Source organism: Achroia grisella, unplaced genomic scaffold (assembly GCF_030625045.1).
Source record: "Achroia grisella isolate CSIRO2021 unplaced genomic scaffold, CSIRO_AGI_Agris_v1 utg1174, whole genome shotgun sequence".
Classification (NCBI taxonomy): domain Eukaryota; kingdom Metazoa; phylum Arthropoda; class Insecta; order Lepidoptera; family Pyralidae; genus Achroia; species Achroia grisella.
In genome coordinates, this window is record NW_026712590.1 from 2170998 (window position 1) to 2190212 (window position 19215).

Here is a 19215-nt window from a genome sequence, read left to right on the forward strand (position 1 = left end):
TTCCCTTTTTTCCGAATTTGTTTATTTTCACTTTACTTTATATTTTTGACGTATATTGTAAATTTATACTATTATAACACTAAAGAGTTTGTTTGTTCGCTTTTTGAACGCTAATCTCAGGAACTACTTGCTGCAATTGAAAAATTGTTCTAGTAGCGGATAAACATTTAACAAGGATGTCTATATATCATTACGGCCCAACCAATAAGAGCTTAGTATTAATTAAAAATGTCGTAGAAACTGGTATAAAATTTTATTCTCTTAAGTGACGCATAGTAGCTAGTTTATTGTATAGATGTACTATCTATTCTGGTCTACCGGTTTAGTATACGGTAGGTATAGTTTACTTCCGATGGTCGCGAGTTCGATTCCTCGCACGCATCCATTTCTATTATTTGTATTCATAAATATGATTGTTTATATGAGTGTTTTCTGTATATATATATTATGTATGTATTTTAAAAAAATATGTCTAAGTATTTATATTTCATATTTATATATCAGGTCTAGTTCGTACCCTTAACATAAGTTATGCTTGGCTTTGGGACAAGATGACGCTGTGTGACTTGCCTGGGGTTATTATTATTATATTATTACTATTTAGATTCTATAGTTCATATCACATTTCTACTCATATTCTCATTTAACCTTGCTTATACTGTTATATTTGTAATCACAACTTCAGATTTTCAAACTAGATTTAGCAACGTTATAAGTGAACAATTGGGGCTTAATTATCTAACTCTATTATTAACAATTCTCAGATAAAAATTTACAACTTTGTAATTGTGTACGGACCGTTTCAAAGTGGAAATTGCGTATTGTACAACTTACCTTGTAACTGCAACGCTCAAGTGATTTATAAATAAATGCTAACACTTCGATTTTTATGTTTATTACAATTGAGAATTGTTACTAATCGTTGCATAAACTAAACCTCCCTTTTTTAAAATTGGGGAATTCCTTCATAGAGACTGAGTTCCAGGGGCATGAGCAGGCACTGCCGAGCTCCTATTGGCTAAAACCCCAAGGTTTACCTCTACAGCTTATTGCCGGAGCTACGGGTGTGCGCGAGCATTCTGCCACAGCTCCGGCGACGGTGATTCATCTTAATAGACGGGCCACTACTCTTCAGGAGAAGTAGCCTTGGTACATTCTCAGTGCTACGATGTCGACGGGGAAGCAGCCGCCCTCATGGCCGCTGCACCTGGCCCTTGCGGAGGGCATAAATAATTGCATGAACTAATAAAATATATCATTGAATTAACAGTCATTATATCTTAATGTAGAATATAATATTATCTATCTATTGTTAATTATTATTAAATAGATAGAGTACTCACTATTTATTAAAGTTAAATATATTTTCTAAAATGCTTAAATTTCAGTTCGGAGTTTCTGCTTAAAATGTATGTACAAGTTTTAGTAGAAAATTGATACGCAAAGCAAATATGTATATTATCATGCTAGTATAATATCTTTTAATAAACTATTATACTTTGTATTCTCTGTATTTTGTTAAAACGTTACCTTTTTTCGGAATTAAACGTGTTGCGTTAACACTAATTAATAATCTTAGAAAATCCCGGCTTTCCATTTAAACTGTAAAAAACACTCATGCACCTACCTTCACCTCCATGTTATTAGCTAACCATGCTCGGGATGAATCGTGCTAAAATCATATAATGTTTAACCTACATCAAGCCCCGATAAAGCTGTCAGCATCACGCTTTGCCGTCTGTTCTGTCATTACATCTAAAAACAGGATCCCTGGCTTTTGCTAAAAGCCACCCAATGAGATGTGACACTTTGTGATGATGTCACCAAAGGAATTTGAAGGTTTGCCCGTCAATATTATCCTGAGATGTTTCTCTCAGCTGTTGATATTGATTGCTATGTTTATAACCAATAGTGTTTACTTGTAGACAATGTACAAACAAATCCTTTAATTGGATCATTCATAAGTAATATATCCAGTTAAAATAGTTAACCATAACCATATTTTTAATACTTTAAATGGCTGGCTACACCGTTTAACCTGATATATAAACTTATTTTTGCATTTGTTAAAGTTAGTATTTCTTACTTTGTATTCATTATTATTAATACCTGTAATTGATTATTAAATAATAATAATACACTATTGTATAAGAGAGGAAATATATAAAAGAATAACAATAATAATGCTAGTAAATAGGTACATCTATTGCAGACAGCATTACAAAAATATGTTTGTCCTTTTTATTCATATACAATGTCTAATATATTGTCTCATTGTGCAATAAGCCACAATAACAAACAAACTTGAATACTGTAGTTGAGTATATTGTCATAGAATATGAAGTATGCACCAAACTCGTAGAATGAGAGAATTATCACGCAAGTCCGGTACAATGGTCCAATAGCAATGAACGTGTAAATTAATAGGACACATCTGTTCTCCGTTTAAGCAGGGTTAGCTAGGGATGCTCAAAGCTAGATATCATCCGATCAATAGATATAAAAAAATATTAGTACTAGTTGTGGCCCAGTGGTCGAATGGTGGCCCAGTGACCAGAATAAAAAATACAAAAAGATCTTTATCCAACCAACAAATAAAACAAAATTTATATTTTAACAATAAACTATAGAGTATAAATGCATGTGTATATCAAATTTAATTTATTTTTATGGTTATTTAAAAAAAAATAGCATTCTGTACTCCTTCATTACTACTCACTATAAATGTACGAAACTTCATACTCCTGCGCAATATTTGCAGAAAAATAGATGGATGGACTATGTGAAAGATAATATGCATGAAAAGATAGTAAGTCGAGATATTGCGACTAATAGGCGACCCCAAATGAGGACATAAAGGCAAAGTAATAACCATGTAGTTGAATGCACCAATCCGAGGTAGTTATATAAAATTGTATCACCAATGATAGTTCATCTTAACGCTAGATTTGTAATGTTGTAGGCAGAGAGAATGAAGTGGCAATAGCCTATATGATATTTCGTCTTTTTACTTGAATTATTCAATGACGTAAATATGCGTCCTGAACGGATGTACAAAAAATATAAACGGTTAGGTATATCACAAATAGATATAATGTGAGACAATGTTAGAATATAATGTCATAATCATAACTTAATTTAGAATTCAAGTCTGCGAAAGGCCGTTCACTGTTGTAATACAAATGACAGTTTGAAATAAATTTGCAAACACCATAATGTTAAAAATAGTCATCAATTCATACGCAGATCTTGTGATAAATTTCACACTTAAGATATACGCAAATATGCAAAACAGCTCAATTGAGTTATAGGAAGTTATTGTTGATATTGTTAATTTTTTTACAAATCGTAACAACGGTTCTAATATCGTTATTTTACAATTTCTTACTGTTGGTACTTTGTATTCATATAAAACATGTAAAATTTTATATCTTTTGTTTTAGTACCAGCCAAGTTATCCGTTGTGGTGATAAAATCAAAAAATCTATTAGTGTTTAAAATAATGGTCTATTATTATATGTTTTATCATTATATTAATACCTGAAGCAAATAATTTGTATCCCTTTTTACGTAAAATGGTGCAAACGGAGGAGTATGAAATTGAGCACACTTATTTTATATCTGAAGGAGTGGAGAATTCTAATATTTAAAAAAATGCATAAAAAATACATTAATTCAATAAAAATAAAAACATTTCACATACCACCATGTATTTGATACACACATGCATAGAAATAACTTTGACATTCCTGAACAATGTTCAAACTTGTAATTTGAATTAATTATGGTCGAATTTCGACTTTTGGGCGACCACTAGTAAATGTAAAATAAAATATATTAATATAGTCAGAGCAATTTTCACTTCTTGTACAACTTTTAATTACAATAAAGAATAATAACAAAATGATTAGATTAGTTAGGCGGCAACCCTATGCGGCCCAAACAGTTTTTACGCAGTGCCGACGGGCGCAGCACCACCAGCAAGCCATAATCCCCAATCTAGTAAGTAAACAAGATTGTTTGCTTCCACTCAACACCGTACCTGGAGTTCTCGTAACCCTCGAACGCTCTTTTCGTCGAATAACCGCGTAAATTTAATGTACACACTGCGTATTTTCGTTTATGGTCGTTACCTTAATTTTTTCGAAGTGGCATTTTTTTTTTATTTTAATAAATGCAAAGAACAATAAAAACTGTGATTAGGCACTGTATGACTGCGTATCTTGTCATAACACAGTTTTTACTCGCATATACTGGGAGGTAGCTTTCTTAATATGGTACTTTAAAAAAAAATGTTTCAGGAATGTTTATTTTAAAAATATCTTATGTAATATTTTGAATAAATATTTACTGATCTATTTTAATTATTTAGTATATAATGATGCATTTGAAAAGAGTGCAGCAGAGTTTTTGTCAGCTATTCTTGGATCGAACTACTTGAAGAACTGACGACAGATTTTGTTTTATGTTAATTATCCAGGTTTATTTATTTTTAATTGAAAAATACAAATTAACTAAAAATTGAAATTGCTCTAAGCAAACGTACAAATATCTAACAATATGTTTTTTTTTGTTTTCAGGTACTGTTTGTTTGCTGGAAAATCTAATATACGTATTGACAATACTAACAGTATAAAATCAAGGTACATATGATGTATTTAAGTTCTATTTAGTTAGAATAAGTATATTTAAAGAGCTTAATTAAATTCTGTGAAATATACAGTTTCTAATAATGCCATAAAGTTACATATGCCATTAATTATATCAAAAATACTATCAAATACTTACTTTAATGCCTAAAATTTAGGATCGAAAATTGTACTACATTTGAAGCACATTCTGTCGAGAAATATATTTCCTAATATATATAATTTCTTTCTTAATATATATGGCAACCTCAGTGGTCTAGCGGTGTTAAACCACTTACTTTCAGTAGTCGCAGCTTCAATTCCTCTCACGATGGAAACAGTTATATTCATAAATGTTGTATTAGTATTTGAAAAAAAAAGTATTACTATCAGTTGTCTAGTAACACCATCTCTGCTTACCTTGGGACTGTATTGCTTTCTATAAATTGTTTGTTTTATTAATATATTTCAATCCGATTACTATTTGAAGGCAATTCGATTAGATTCAATCACGATTTAATAAATAATCCTGCTGACTGTCATATTGATCAAAATGACCATTATTATGAATAAATAAAGTAATAAAAAATTCATTGTCAACCAACCGTGCAAACTACTATGAAAGCAACAATCATAGTAATGTGTCTATTAGTGCGCAGGAGTTCTAACGGGCCTTCACACGAGGGTCAAATTAAAAAGCCATCAGAAACGTATTACTGACACCTCTCATGCCCTGCCTATCCATAATCTGCTTTACGACTTTCGACCTTCTCACCTCGCTATAGGAATTAACTATAACGACTATACCACTCGAACATCCACAAGGACACTCTCCAAGCAATTTTAAACTTAAGTTCTCTTTAATAATGTTGATATTGGTTTGCGGTCCGTAATCCCGGAAACGTGTTGGCCAGAGGTCCCAAAACAGGTTTCGTTTTATGTTTTTCTGTGAGTGCATATCATGGGTTCAAAAGCGGCGATCTTGGTGTGTTTTCTATAAAGATTTTTGTGGATATCGACAGTAATATTACTTTAACGATAAACTACAGGACGTACAAATTACTCTACAATAACATTATTTATTGCAGATAGATAGCACTTAATAATTAGTACTACGAGTAATGTCTTCGTCATTTTTCTGTAAGATAACCTTTGTCATGTTACAATGATAATATCACCCTACGACACTGGATACTATCAATCGCCAGTCAGTCAGTCCGTCAGTCTATCGGTGATAAATAAAATATGTTATTATTACTTAGGTTTTCGTCACTAGACGACTAACTGTTGAAGGAAAGTAGTGGTTTTTTTATATAATTAAATCATAAATAGTAACCGTCGTTTCATTTCAGAGATAAGAGAATTGACTGTCATTTATGCTCTATATAATTCAATATTTCTATATAATCATGTCTTTGAATCACCATACAAATTCCCATTCATTATTTCAGAACCTTCTAGATAATATATATGTATATTTTTGGTATAAGAAGCCTATGACAGTACACTTGATATAATGTACTATTGGGAACAAACGGTTCCCAACAAAAATTAACGTAAAGTCATAAAAAGATTAGAAATAAAAACTCGCATTTATGATTATAGTATGGAATTATTTTTGAAGTGCAGAGAAATTACTTATAAATACAGGCAGGTTCTTGAACATGAAGATATAGTATAATTAACAGTTTTACGAACCAGTTTGTGCCAAGAACTTTGTAAGCTGCATATTGTATCGGTATTGTGGTAATTCAATTTGCTATAACGTGCTGAGTGGTAGCCCTATTGGCATAAAGTAACAATAAATATATAATAAGAAAAATAGTATATATAAAATGTAATATATACATTTACATTAAATTGGACACCGAATTGTTGACAGTAATAATATTTTGTTTTCTTTTATTAAAATTTTCGGGTTCGATTCCTCGCATGGCACAAACATTTGTATTAACGAGTATGATTGTTTGTATCGGTCTGAATATTTTCTATGTATAATATGTATGTATTTACGAAATAAAAATATATCTATGTATTTGTATCAGTTATTACCCATAATACAAGTTGAGTCTCGATGACGCTGTGTGAATTGTCCCAAAAAAAAAGAATAAGTGTCACCTATAGGGTCTAATGCAGTAAAATATTAAATTTTATTAATTTTATTTTTCGAAAAATGTAACATGGAATCCATGTATATTAATTACGGTTTTGAATCTTTAAAGAACTTTTAGACTTGTTTAATTTAGGTAATTATTCATGTTAATCTCCTCATATTACAAGAACAATGGGCCATGAAGTGAAAAAGTATTAGAATAATTATTTTGTCTTAAATTTTGAATATACTAGATATTGTAATTCATATTATAACTATGATGCCTATTAAACGAGACCTTATTGTATTCGCCATTGAGTTAATTTCCATTTTAACGCGCTAAATTGTTTTTTGCTAAGCGAGTTTTTGCCACATAAATCATCTTTCCGTGTAATAAAATTTAAGCTTTGTATTAATCTTAATAAATGTTAATTGTATGTCTGTTGTTATATTTTAAGAAATATTGTTGTCGTGTCTTTTCGATAATTTTGTTTTTTTTTAATAATCGAAATGATCTTATCATTTCGATAATAAACAGAAGAAAATATTGAAATATCAATGATCTTTATAGTTTTTATTCCAAACGTTTGTTCTTCAGTTTTAAAACAAAATAATAAAAACCCGTAAATACTGATAAAATAATTAAAATAATTAACTAAAAGAACACTTTATATAAATGTGCTTAACAAAAGGCGGCCTTATCGCTTAAAGCAATCTCTTACAGACAAATAGTATTTTTTCTCATCGTATAGTTTGAATAAAGAATATATAAATGGTATATGGTAGTTTTAATTAGACTAAAGAACCAGAATCACCCAACTTACTTGATTGTTTCACATGGATGAACATATTTATAACTACTTAGTTGCGCCCGCGATTTCGTCCGCGTAAAATGAGGATACTTCCATATAACCTTTCATATCCCTTTTCAACCCCTTGCAACCCTTTATTTGCATTAAAAACTAGCCTATGTCCTTTGTCAGGGTCTAGACTATCTGTGTTCCAAATTTCATTTATATCGGTTCAGTGGTTTTGGCGTGAAAGCAAGACACAGACAGACAGACATAGTTACTTTCGCATTTATAATATTAGTAAAGAGTAAGGATGTCAAAAAAAAACAGACAAGTAAACTATGTACATATTTATATGACTTGACTTGTTTTCCATTGGTGGGTAAACATGTATAGACATATCCAGCAGTGGTACAGACACAAAATATATGTTGTCTTATCTTTACAAATTTCGACACGATTTCAATTCTGCCATTACCTTGTTGTTTCATAATGTTCAAAGTCGATCAAAAATGTCGAACTCGTAAGAAAAATATCGCCATCATTTCAATATGAGCCGAATGGAAATCCTGATAAACTGTGTGTCATACAAAGTTGTAACAGATGAAGTGTCTTCGTACAACATTTGTTTTTCACCAACTTCGCTGACACAGCATCGACGTACTTAACTTAGTTGCTCGGCGTTCAACTCTCCAGAGTAGGGTGACAACATTCCGGGAGGAAAGTAAACAAGTTCTACATTTAAAACATAATATTCCATTATTGACGTAAGCGACTCGGGTGACCACATCATACGAAGTCAATTGTTTATCTTACTATATTCATTTGCAGTTACGTGCACTTAAGTGGAAGTTAAGTTAGATTATATTTAAGTTATTCTTTATTCAAATTAAATTAACAGTGTACCTACTCTTGTTCAATCATAACTTTCTTTAAACAGCGTATACTATATAAATCAATGTACTTTGATAAACTTAAGATTACATATTTGAGAGTATATCTATTATAATTATGATGACAATTCGTACAAAATGTATATTGAATAAATATGAATATATATTCTAGTCAGAACTCTTGTGTTTTCTATGATACAAGTATTGTTACAAGCATTATGATGATCTTTCAGAAATCTGTCTAAAAACGCAAGTCTATTTGTGGAAATAATATAGCTTGATATATAAATTTATCTGTTCGTAATGACTCAGTAACTTGGCCCATAAACAGGTAAATCGTTACATTTTCTAAAATTAACTCGAATCAATTAGAAAGGATTCTTTCTAACTTCTACAGAATAATAATCAGAAGATTCTCAAAGAGCTAGTTAAGATCTCATAAACACAAAATTCCGCAATTGTCTTCGATTCTATACTATACTAATGATTGTAAAATTGTGTGAATGATTTACATTCACACAAATTTACAATCAAAGTCACGACCTTCTTGATGGTAATTGGTAACCTATATACTATATAGACATCACGTTATCATATCGCGATGACGATATCACTCATGCGTTAGCAACGTTGAAGTATTAAGACGTCGCCTCTTATCCTGTAATTTGCTTTACTTCACCCTTCAACCAAAGTTCAGCTTACAAAGCGTACTTTGAAGAAGACGGGTATACCCAAGTTGATGACTTTTTAGACAAAGTCCATCTTTATAACTGAACGGATCTAAATTGTTGATATAATGATAGATTTCGTTGGTCTAGAGTTTTAGCACACCGCTTTACTTCTGATGGTCGCAGGTTCGATTCCTCGATTTGCAAACATTTGTATTTATGGTTATGATTGTTTGTATCGGTATGGGTGTTTTCTATGTATTTTACATGTTTTAAAAAAATACATCTATGTATTTATATCAGTAACCATAAACACAAGCTTGGCTTAGCTTGGGACTGGATGGCACTGTATGAATTGTCCAGGGTTATTTTTATTATTATAGATCGTACCACAAGATTTGGTCTTGTGGTACGATCTATAATAATAATATAGTAGTAGTTTATATTTTTAACCGCATCTTTTACCTGATTAATAATATAAATAATATGTTTGAAACACGAAAGTTAAAAAATAACTAGACCAAACATAGGTTATCTTTTATCTTAAAAAGTCAGACGAACTCGCGGGTATAGGTAGTAATAAATAAATACGCAAATATTGTATTGGTTCCAATATTGACATTTTGCTAAAATTAATATTTAATCTACGAATATGTGTGAACAAGGTTAACGCTTTAAGCCGATTAAGTAAACGCGAGATGTTGATTGTGTTATACGATATTATTTTAAGAATTCCATACAACAATGCAGTTAGAAAAAAACGGAACCATTAGGAAATTATATTAGTACTTGTATATCGTTGTGTATCTGTCGTAGAATAATTATAGGAATCATTATTATACGTAAACAGTTAAATGAAACATATGTGTATATTGTTATCAACTCCCGTAAACCTAACATTTTTTCTTTTTAAACTTTGACTCCATTGGAGTTTTATGTAAACTTACCTAAACATAAATGTTATAGCGTAATATAATATTAAATTCTATTGTTGTTATTTTCATTTCATACACTAAAGATTGAAAATGTTTAATTAAATGTTAAGTCAAATATTTGTTGATCGCCATGTTATTTTAATTTACTTACTTTAACTACTAAGTACCTCTGTAATCTGTATCTGAATTAAAAAAACACCTTAAAGAAAATAATAAAAGCAGTTCAATTACTAAAATAATTTACACTTTTATGAATATGGATAACTTTAAAAAAGCTTAATTATTGTAATTTGTTGTATGCCTCAACATTAAATAATTAAAAAAAAAGTGTAAAATTTATATCTATCATTGGAAAATGGTTACCAGATAAAAATACATTTATACTGTACATTTAAAATTCTAGAAGTTTCTCGCATTTAGAAAATTCACGTGGCCCTACTACCAGACCCAATGTCCAGGTCTCCACGACCCAAGTTTACGCGCCATTCCTGCAGAACCTTTGAATTTATACGACCTACTTGACAACACGGCGACATGCCTTTACTTTGTTTTGTTGGAGCCGTGTTTCAGATTGTGTGGTATTCATTATTATGAGCCGTGCTGTTTTATGTGAGATTTTACAATATGCAGTGTAAATTCTACTACTGGAATAGTTTGTGTTAACGAGGTGTTTCTGATGTATATATACTTTTATGATTCATTATTTATATAAATAAGCTCAGAAGATAAATATTGTAATTACGCTGTAATAGTTTAAACAATACAAATGTCAATGACATTAAAAAAAAGACTTCCATTTTTTTTTATCTTAATTATAAACGTCATTCATTTTCAGTGTGTACGTGTTTTTAACTTAGATTAATAATGTAAGAATCATGTTTAATATAAAACCGTTTTTTATCGGATATATCAGAATGTAAAAACTTAAGCTTCAGTTCCACATGACAAACAAACAGATCAGATAATAATACTGTTACAATTAAACCATATTATACTGTTCTCTTATACCGACCTCCATTACTGTATCCAAGTAATTTATATGACTTTATCTGTTCATATTTGCATAACATGTAGAAAAAAATAATGCTGTAGATGTATTTGTATTAATGGCATAGTGAATAAGCGGACGCGAGAGCGGATTAAATCTTTTATTGGATCGGTCATGAGCGGTAGTGATTGAACTGAGCGAAAATTTTTGGCGAAAAATCAATGTAACTCTTATGACTAAGTACTCATTAATCGGTTCAGTCGGACGATTGTTCTACTAGACGCTGTTTAATTTCACAATTTGTATGATGCATCTCGTCCTCTTTAGATTTGCGTCAATTTTTACGGTTTACGCGGTCGGGGCACCAGTGGAGGTGAAAAGATGAGCATGAGGTCAGGTCAGTTATTCCATTGTGGCAAATTCACAAGGAATCACAATGGTTTTCAGGAGAAACCGCGCCTCGTGATTATGTCGCATATTTAGAAATACACCATTCGAAAGGTGTCTTTGGCACGAGCCGTCCGACTCTTATCGGAAATGTGTGGTCCGCGTTCGCATGGTCACTGTATCCAATGAACGTGGAGTCCATGAACTCGTAAAAGCGTAGTCACATTAGCATACGTTAAATTCGTTATTAAGAGATATGGACCCGCCTAATTATATGTATTTTTCAATGTTAAGGTGAAACACTACATACTTTATGCATGTTTCGTTAGAATCTTAAATTTGTTTAGTTTGTTTGTTATAAACCTAGATAATAATATGTGACTTAGTTAAGTTTTCTATATTCATTATTAGTACTGTTGCAACCTCTTTAAACAATTTAATATCTAATATATTAAATTGTTACATATACTATTGTACATATACTTAGATAATTTTAAATGACTTATTTATTTTACATTATGGAATTCTCTTATGTTGTCACTTTTATTGTTCTTGCTAATCGTGCCCATATTAAAAGTACATGTTTACAATTTTTATCTGCTGTTTCGTTTGTCTTCCATGTTAAAAAGAATTAAATTGTTTAATTAGGTATTATAAATATACTACAAAGTTATAATGTTTAATAATATGATTTTTATTTAGAACGGGTAATAAAATAAAATGTCTTTATTTATTTAAATGTTACAATATTATAAAATGTATGATATATAATTAATAACAATATATAATTTATTTATTTACAAAGTAAAATATCTTTATTCCATTATATAAATATTTAATTTATATTCTGCCTTGTCCTTAAACATTAATTCGCAACAAATTTTAGTATCAGAGACATTGACTAATACAATCCAAGATTGATAAGCGATTAACCGAATTAAATAATGGTATGCGTAGAAACTTGTTTATTAAAGTATTTTTAAAGCACTTTGTAAAGCAATAAGACACATTTTGTGATAACAAATGTGAGTTATTGATATTGTGTGTCCGCTTTAAGATTTAAACATTTTAAAATTGAATTTGATAATGGACGCGTAGGTTGTTCGTAACGGTAGAAATTTAACTTGCGCAGTCTCTTTTTAAACTTCATTTATTCTAAATATAGCAGCCGAGTTTCTTGTCCACTCTTGTCTGATTCCTAAATAGGCGGTAGAGTCTACATGAGATGACTAGTCAACAGTACTATATTTTAGTATATATTATTATCTATAATTAACAAAACTGTTTCATATAGCAAATTTAAAAAGAACTAACGAACGTCTGTAACGTTGTTGAGTACAATAATTAATATGACCACTGTATTCTTTTTTCAAATAAGCTTGATATAAAAAGATGCATTGATTTTTTTTAAAACAGGCGGTCTATAATATTGGAACGGATGTGTGAGTAAGAGCAACCGTTTATATAACAATATAAATCTTGTATTCCTATTTTTAAAATTAAGCACAGTATAAAAATATTAGCATTTTTTAATCACTAATTTAAAAACAGCCCTTGCCTCTGTAAATCTTGAGAATGAATACCTAAATATAACCGCTCTATTCCTTTTTCAAAAATAAATTCGATATAAAAAAGACGCCATATTTTTTTTATATTCCGAATTTAAAAACAGCCATAGTTGCTGTAATATCGTGACGGTTGAGTACAACATAATTTTTACCCGTTGCTAAGTTAAGTCGGCCAAAAACACCGCATCAAATTAAACCTATAAAGCTGGGCTAGCGATGTTTTTCTACTTTTAGATTTATAGCTACACTTACCGCTTTCCCATTTTAGCAGGAACACTTAAAAATTTCGCCGTTAAAGCCCTGGTCACAGTGGCAGATATACTATCTCTCCAGACAACTTATTTTCATTAGGTTTGTAAAAAGTGAGCGAGTTCAGAGAACTGGTCCAGTCTACACATTTTGTTTCCTCTGTTATCATTATAGCACGGTTGAATGACTGTATTCCTATATAGACATGTAATATTAAATATTGGAAAAAAGAATTAGCACGGATAAAAAGTAATAGTCAAATTTGACATAGGTGCTAAGTATACAAACGTACAGACATAAATATTGTTTTTTTAATAATTTAAAACAAAGTTTTTTATGCATGCTGAACTAAGTATTTAAGTTAAAAATAGTATTATTATTACCTTCTAGTAATGTTGTTTTTAATAGAGATAGTAATGTTTTTATTGTACATTAGAAGAGTAAGTAACTTTATTCGAACATAGGTATATAATGTTTTGTTTTCTTTTTATCTAAATATTTACGTTTGGAAAGTATGTAGCCTGAAAACTTGTGAGGAGTTTATATCAGAGTTTCTCAAAGTGGGGTGTACACACTTAGAAAAGATGGATGGATTGTGTGAAAGATGATATGAATAAAAGAAGAGTATGTTCAGATATGACGACCGATAGAGAGCAGTGGAAGAGAATGACATACTGCGCCGACCCCAAATAATGGGATAAAGGCAAGGCAATGATGATGAATGATGATTATTTACTATTGTTCTATAAAAAGTCAATGTTTAATTTACCTTTATCTAGGTATGTAATTCTACGTTATTTTTGTAAAGTGTGTTGGTAGGTTGTAGTCTTCCGCAGGTCCTTCAATGGACCTCCGGGTACGGGCCTCGAGCATTTGCTCCTTACCCGGGCTGGAGTGAACCACCCCAACGTCGTTCCTTAGTGGTGAAGTTGGCTACAGTTAAGTAGCCGGCTGAAGGAGTAGTAGTGCATTGTGAGAATTAAAGTTTTATACGAAGAATATCTCGCGTCGTATTCTACGAGTGTACCAGAATGGCAACCAGTGGGGATAAATCGCAAGCTGTCGTACAGCGGATGACATCACCCTCATACCTCACTACAAAACGACCACTACCGTTCTGTCAAGAACGTATCGAATGAAAAGAACGCAGAATTTCAGTAGACCCATCCTTCATGTACATAGGCCACGGTTACCGCTAATAGTCAGATGGGTCGTCAGCTTGTTTCTATTACAATTATATACAAAAAAAATAAACTAGCAATAGATTCCAGGATCCTATTACTCTACTGTTCTATTAGCCATGAGTTTGAGAAACGCTGGCTTAGGTGTTTTAATTAATTTAAAAGCTCGAGAAAAAGGGGAGCTGCCGTACAATGGGATTGTCCTCTTTATGTTCGTTTTGTTTAAAATTTTAAGATTACCTTTGCTTTGTTTGAGATTAAATTCCTCCTCACAGTTGAATTGGAATAGTTTCTATATTGTGTTGATCGTGAACGTACAGTACTTATGTTATAGAGCGTTTTGTAGTCTGTGTGATCAAATAAAATCAAAAATCTTTTATTCATTTAGACATTTTAGCCGTTTATGGCCGTAAATTTTTTTGTATTAATATTGCTTCCTTTCCGTCCAGTTCTCAATTGAATCTATATAGATTCAATTGAGAACTGGCATGAAACTTAACTGTTTTTTTTTATTCGTTACTCTATATATTAGTACGTAATGCAAATATTATGTACCCCCTGATTGATATGCGGAAGCTTACTTACGGTTTATAATATAGAGACGAGAACCATAAAACTGATATATTTTTGAATAAATAGCTTGAAAATGCATATTGATTATATAAAAAAAATATACATATAATAATACGTATCACAAATAAATCTTAGGTTTGCACGTTTTTTATATACGTAAAGTATATAAAAAACATTAAAACCTAAAATTGAATTGAATTACGGTTGCATTAGATACTGGACAACAGCTAGTCCCTCGCAAAGTTAGTTTGAATACGACAATCTGTATTTTTTTGACGGATAATAATGGAATGGTGCTCACGCCTGCGCTAACGGTTTATGCTAGTGGGGCACCAGTGGAGGATGATAAGAAGAACACGAGGTCAGGTCAGTTAGCCCATCGTGGCAAATTCACCAGGAATTTATATATCGATGATTTCTAGGTTTCCAAGCTAGCAAGTTCTTTGTCTATTATATTTCTAACTAGCACTAGATATACCCAGCGAAATGTGAGTATGTCTGTCATGACAATAGCTTCTTCTGATTACCCCATCGAGTATGATAATCCTATAAGTATGTTATTATATTTATTATAAATTCAGTACGTTTCTTAGACGTTCGAGGTTTTATTAATAAGAAGCATTAAGTATACGATACATACATCAGCCGAAAGGTATGCCTTCAATCTCCATATCAACCGAGCCAGTCTTGGTAAATGGAGGCAAATATTTTTTTTCGCAACTTCGACAGTCAATAAGGAGTGATATTAAGGAGGCAATACGGAGGGCCTTTGAGGTAATTGAATTACAATTTACGAGGGTTTTACCGACGCACATACGTTTAAAGTATATATGATAATAAATAATTGATCAGTATCCACGATTTTCGACTTTATTAACATGATTTAGGACATTTTTTGCCGTGTACTGTTAGTTTATGTATTGCGACTAATTGGGAGTGATTGTTAATCTACATATTATTGATTTCAGAACTTTAGACTTTATTAAACTGATGTAGAATATTTTTTGGATTGTAGACTTTATTTGTATTGGAATTTTTAGAGAGTGGCTGTTACTCTGCATTGTATTTCATACCTATATACATTTTAATAGACAATTTATGAACTCTATTTTAAATAGTTTATTTTGTAAGTACAAATTAATCTTTGTACCCCCATTACCTACTCGTATTGCTGCCTTAAAGCATCTTGGTTATCAAGCAGTGTTCCTCTTTAAAAGGCAAGTTATAATATTGAAATTACCAGCTTGTCACCCTGGTCCTGAGGAAAGAAAATGCATAACAACCAAGGGACTCACAGTATATTTCATACTGTAATTATATTATTAATGTAGTTAAAGAGGTTTTAACACTTATAATTTAATGGTAAAGAAAGGTATTACCTCTCTCTAAATTTACCATAAAATTATTCGTGTTAAAACCCGTTTAACTATATTAATAATGTAGTTCTATTGTTAAAGTATGTGTCTTTAGGCGACACTTTCATCCTAATACCCCATTCATAGCCTACCCTATTACCAGCTAGTTATTAGTAAAAATAAAGTAATAACGCGTATCATTGCCAGTTCACACACTAGGTAAACTATTTTACCATATTACAGTGAGCATCCTAGTAAACAATAGTTTTTTCGTGCGAGATTTTTTTTGTCATTTCAAATTTTGGGAAAACTGTTTTAATAATCATAATTTTGAAGTTGATTTTTCATTTCATGCAGTTCAATATTAAGCTTGCAATATATACCCGTAATTATTTCCACTTTTTGAACAGAAAACAGACAAAATGTTTTAATTTCAATTGTGTTCTATGAATTGTAATTTACAAGGCATTACCGACCCTAATAAAATGCAGTACGGCACATTTTTACGTGATGGTATCTAATTTTTTTCAATATTATTAAATACCTTTAATTTTCCAATCCAATATGGATTATTAATCCTATTTGACGAATTAAATCGCCGTTTAACATCGCCATCCCGTGGGAAATCATCGCTACAATGCCGGGATCGTGTCCGGGAAATTAATTTTTGGTCTGTATGGATATTGATGGTCAACGGTGACATTTTATTAATTATATAAATTTTAATAATAATGCAAGTGCATCGGAATGACTGACATCATATTTATTATATTGAAATAGAATAGAATAGAAAATCCTTTATTCAATTCAATTTTAATTAAAGCATTTTTTAATATCATGACATTTTCTTTTAATCTACCGCTCATTTATCAAGCTGTCTCATTGTTATAGATATAGGTAATAAATAGTAATTATTAAACATAATATACTCAAATTTCAACTTGACCCGAAAAGGACTGCATTCGATAAATCTTTATTTCTGAAATCGGGTAAAAATACGTATGCTAGTAGTAATTATGTACATATAGTGGATTTTGTAAATTTATGTTGTGAAATGAAACTCAGATTATTTATAAAAAAAGAACTTCGCTCTTTGATCTTCGTCTATTCACACTGTGCTATGCTTGTTAATATATATATTATAATTTTAAACGTACTATAATTTGTGCAAGAGTGGGTTAAACTCCAGAACCTTATCGTAGCTAGCTCTTATTTAAAAAATGTTTTGTCATTCAAAACATACAATATGTTCCTGTATCAACGCAGTTTCTGTATCCTGGTAAATGCAAGTTATATATTTTCTATATTGTTCAGCCCGGCCGAAACTAGGACTAGTCACTAGTATTTAAGATCATTGATAAATTTTATATGTCTTACATAATTAATTGATACGAGATCAATATAGGAATGAAATATGTTGATTAAAAAAAGAATACAATAGTATCTCCTATTTTCAAGTCGGTTAAAAAGTTAATTTTAAAATGCAAATAGATCTATTGATTAGAAAATATAGGCGATTATCGACACCTATAAATATATGGTAGTCTATAAACGGGTTCCGTGAACGAGAAGATTATTATACGCTTTGGGACTGATTGAATATGTATGACATACATTTTGTGTGTAACAGCGGAGCAGAAGATAATTTAACATCGAATGAACAAAGCCTATTTACGTATAGGTTTTTTATTGCTCGAAACTTGATTGCCGAATTACTTAGCTCTCATTTCTTATCTTTTTTATTGGTCTCTTTCGATACTACTCAAGAAAAAAGCAATTATATCATATTTCTTTAACTATTATATATTACTAATCATTATCTAGATCGTATTAATTTTCTAATTACATAAACTAATAGACAAAACATAGTAAAAATTATTAAATAAATTGCCAAAAACTGTATACTATTTATTTTCACAGGTTATATGGCTGTATAGATTCAGACCCTGTGCTTTACCTAGTCAAAAGAAAAATAGAACTAAAAATAATTTTATACAATTGTATTAAAGTTACAGTTATATATTCACAGAGCAAATGGAGCAAAGGAACACGGTTTATCAAATGCTCTTATAAAAACAAACCTATGTAGTGTGTAATCTAGGAGTCCTTGGGGAGTTACAACCAACTTGGGGAGCATATACGGAAATGTTGATTTCTTTTTAAAAAAGAAAATGGTTCGATTTACTTCCAATATATTATCTTGTTGTGACGGCAATTGTTATTTTTAAAAATTAATTTCAATTTTAATTGATTTCGATTTTTAAAATAGCTAATCCGATTTCTGTTTTTTTTTATAATTTAATAATATTAAAAAAAATCTGATTTCTAAGTGAAATGGAATTTGGTTGCGGTATGTAATATTATCTTATCTGTGGTCGCGGGTTCGATTCCTCGCACGGTGCAAACATTAGTATTCATGAGTATGATTATTTGTATCGCTCTGGGTGTTTACAAGAAAAATATATAAGTATTTCTATCAGTTAGGTAGGTACCCATCGCACACTCTGCTTAGCGTGGGTTTAGATGGCGCTTTATTAATTGTCCAGGGTTATTATTTATTACTATTAATGTATTTAATTTTATTTGGGCGGGTAAATTAAATAATATTAAATCAAATTTAACTCATCAATAGAATCATTGATATTAATTTCTACGCTTAATAAAACTAAAACTAAAAACTAGTTATAAAAAAACGAATAAATGTAAAAATAATGTATGTATATTGTGTTTTACACGGGGTGTTGTGCACGTACTTACTTAATACACAATACCTTCTAAGTCTAGAAAATCTCTAAAGAGAATAAAATTGATTACAAAAGTTTCCGTTACAATTACTGTACTTTTTCTACAAACTAGCAATAGAGTAACAGTGCCAAACGAACAGATATATTTCAAAGCTTTCAATGT

General features: G+C 30.7%; 2 protein-coding genes across 2 annotated transcripts in view; both read left to right on the top strand.

The window, feature by feature from the left end:
- The window catches only part of LOC131851643 (uncharacterized), a 147117-nt gene extending 145973 nt beyond the window's left edge, over positions 1–1144 (top strand). Inside the window, exon 4 of the mRNA XM_059202164.1 lies at positions 972–1144. Coding sequence (XP_059058147.1) covers positions 972–1144 — 173 coding nt within the window. The remainder of the gene's footprint in view (positions 1–971) is intronic.
- The window catches only part of LOC131852165 (latrophilin Cirl), a 352107-nt gene that overhangs the window by 44022 nt on the left and 288870 nt on the right, over positions 1–19215 (top strand). The window lies entirely within an intron of this gene.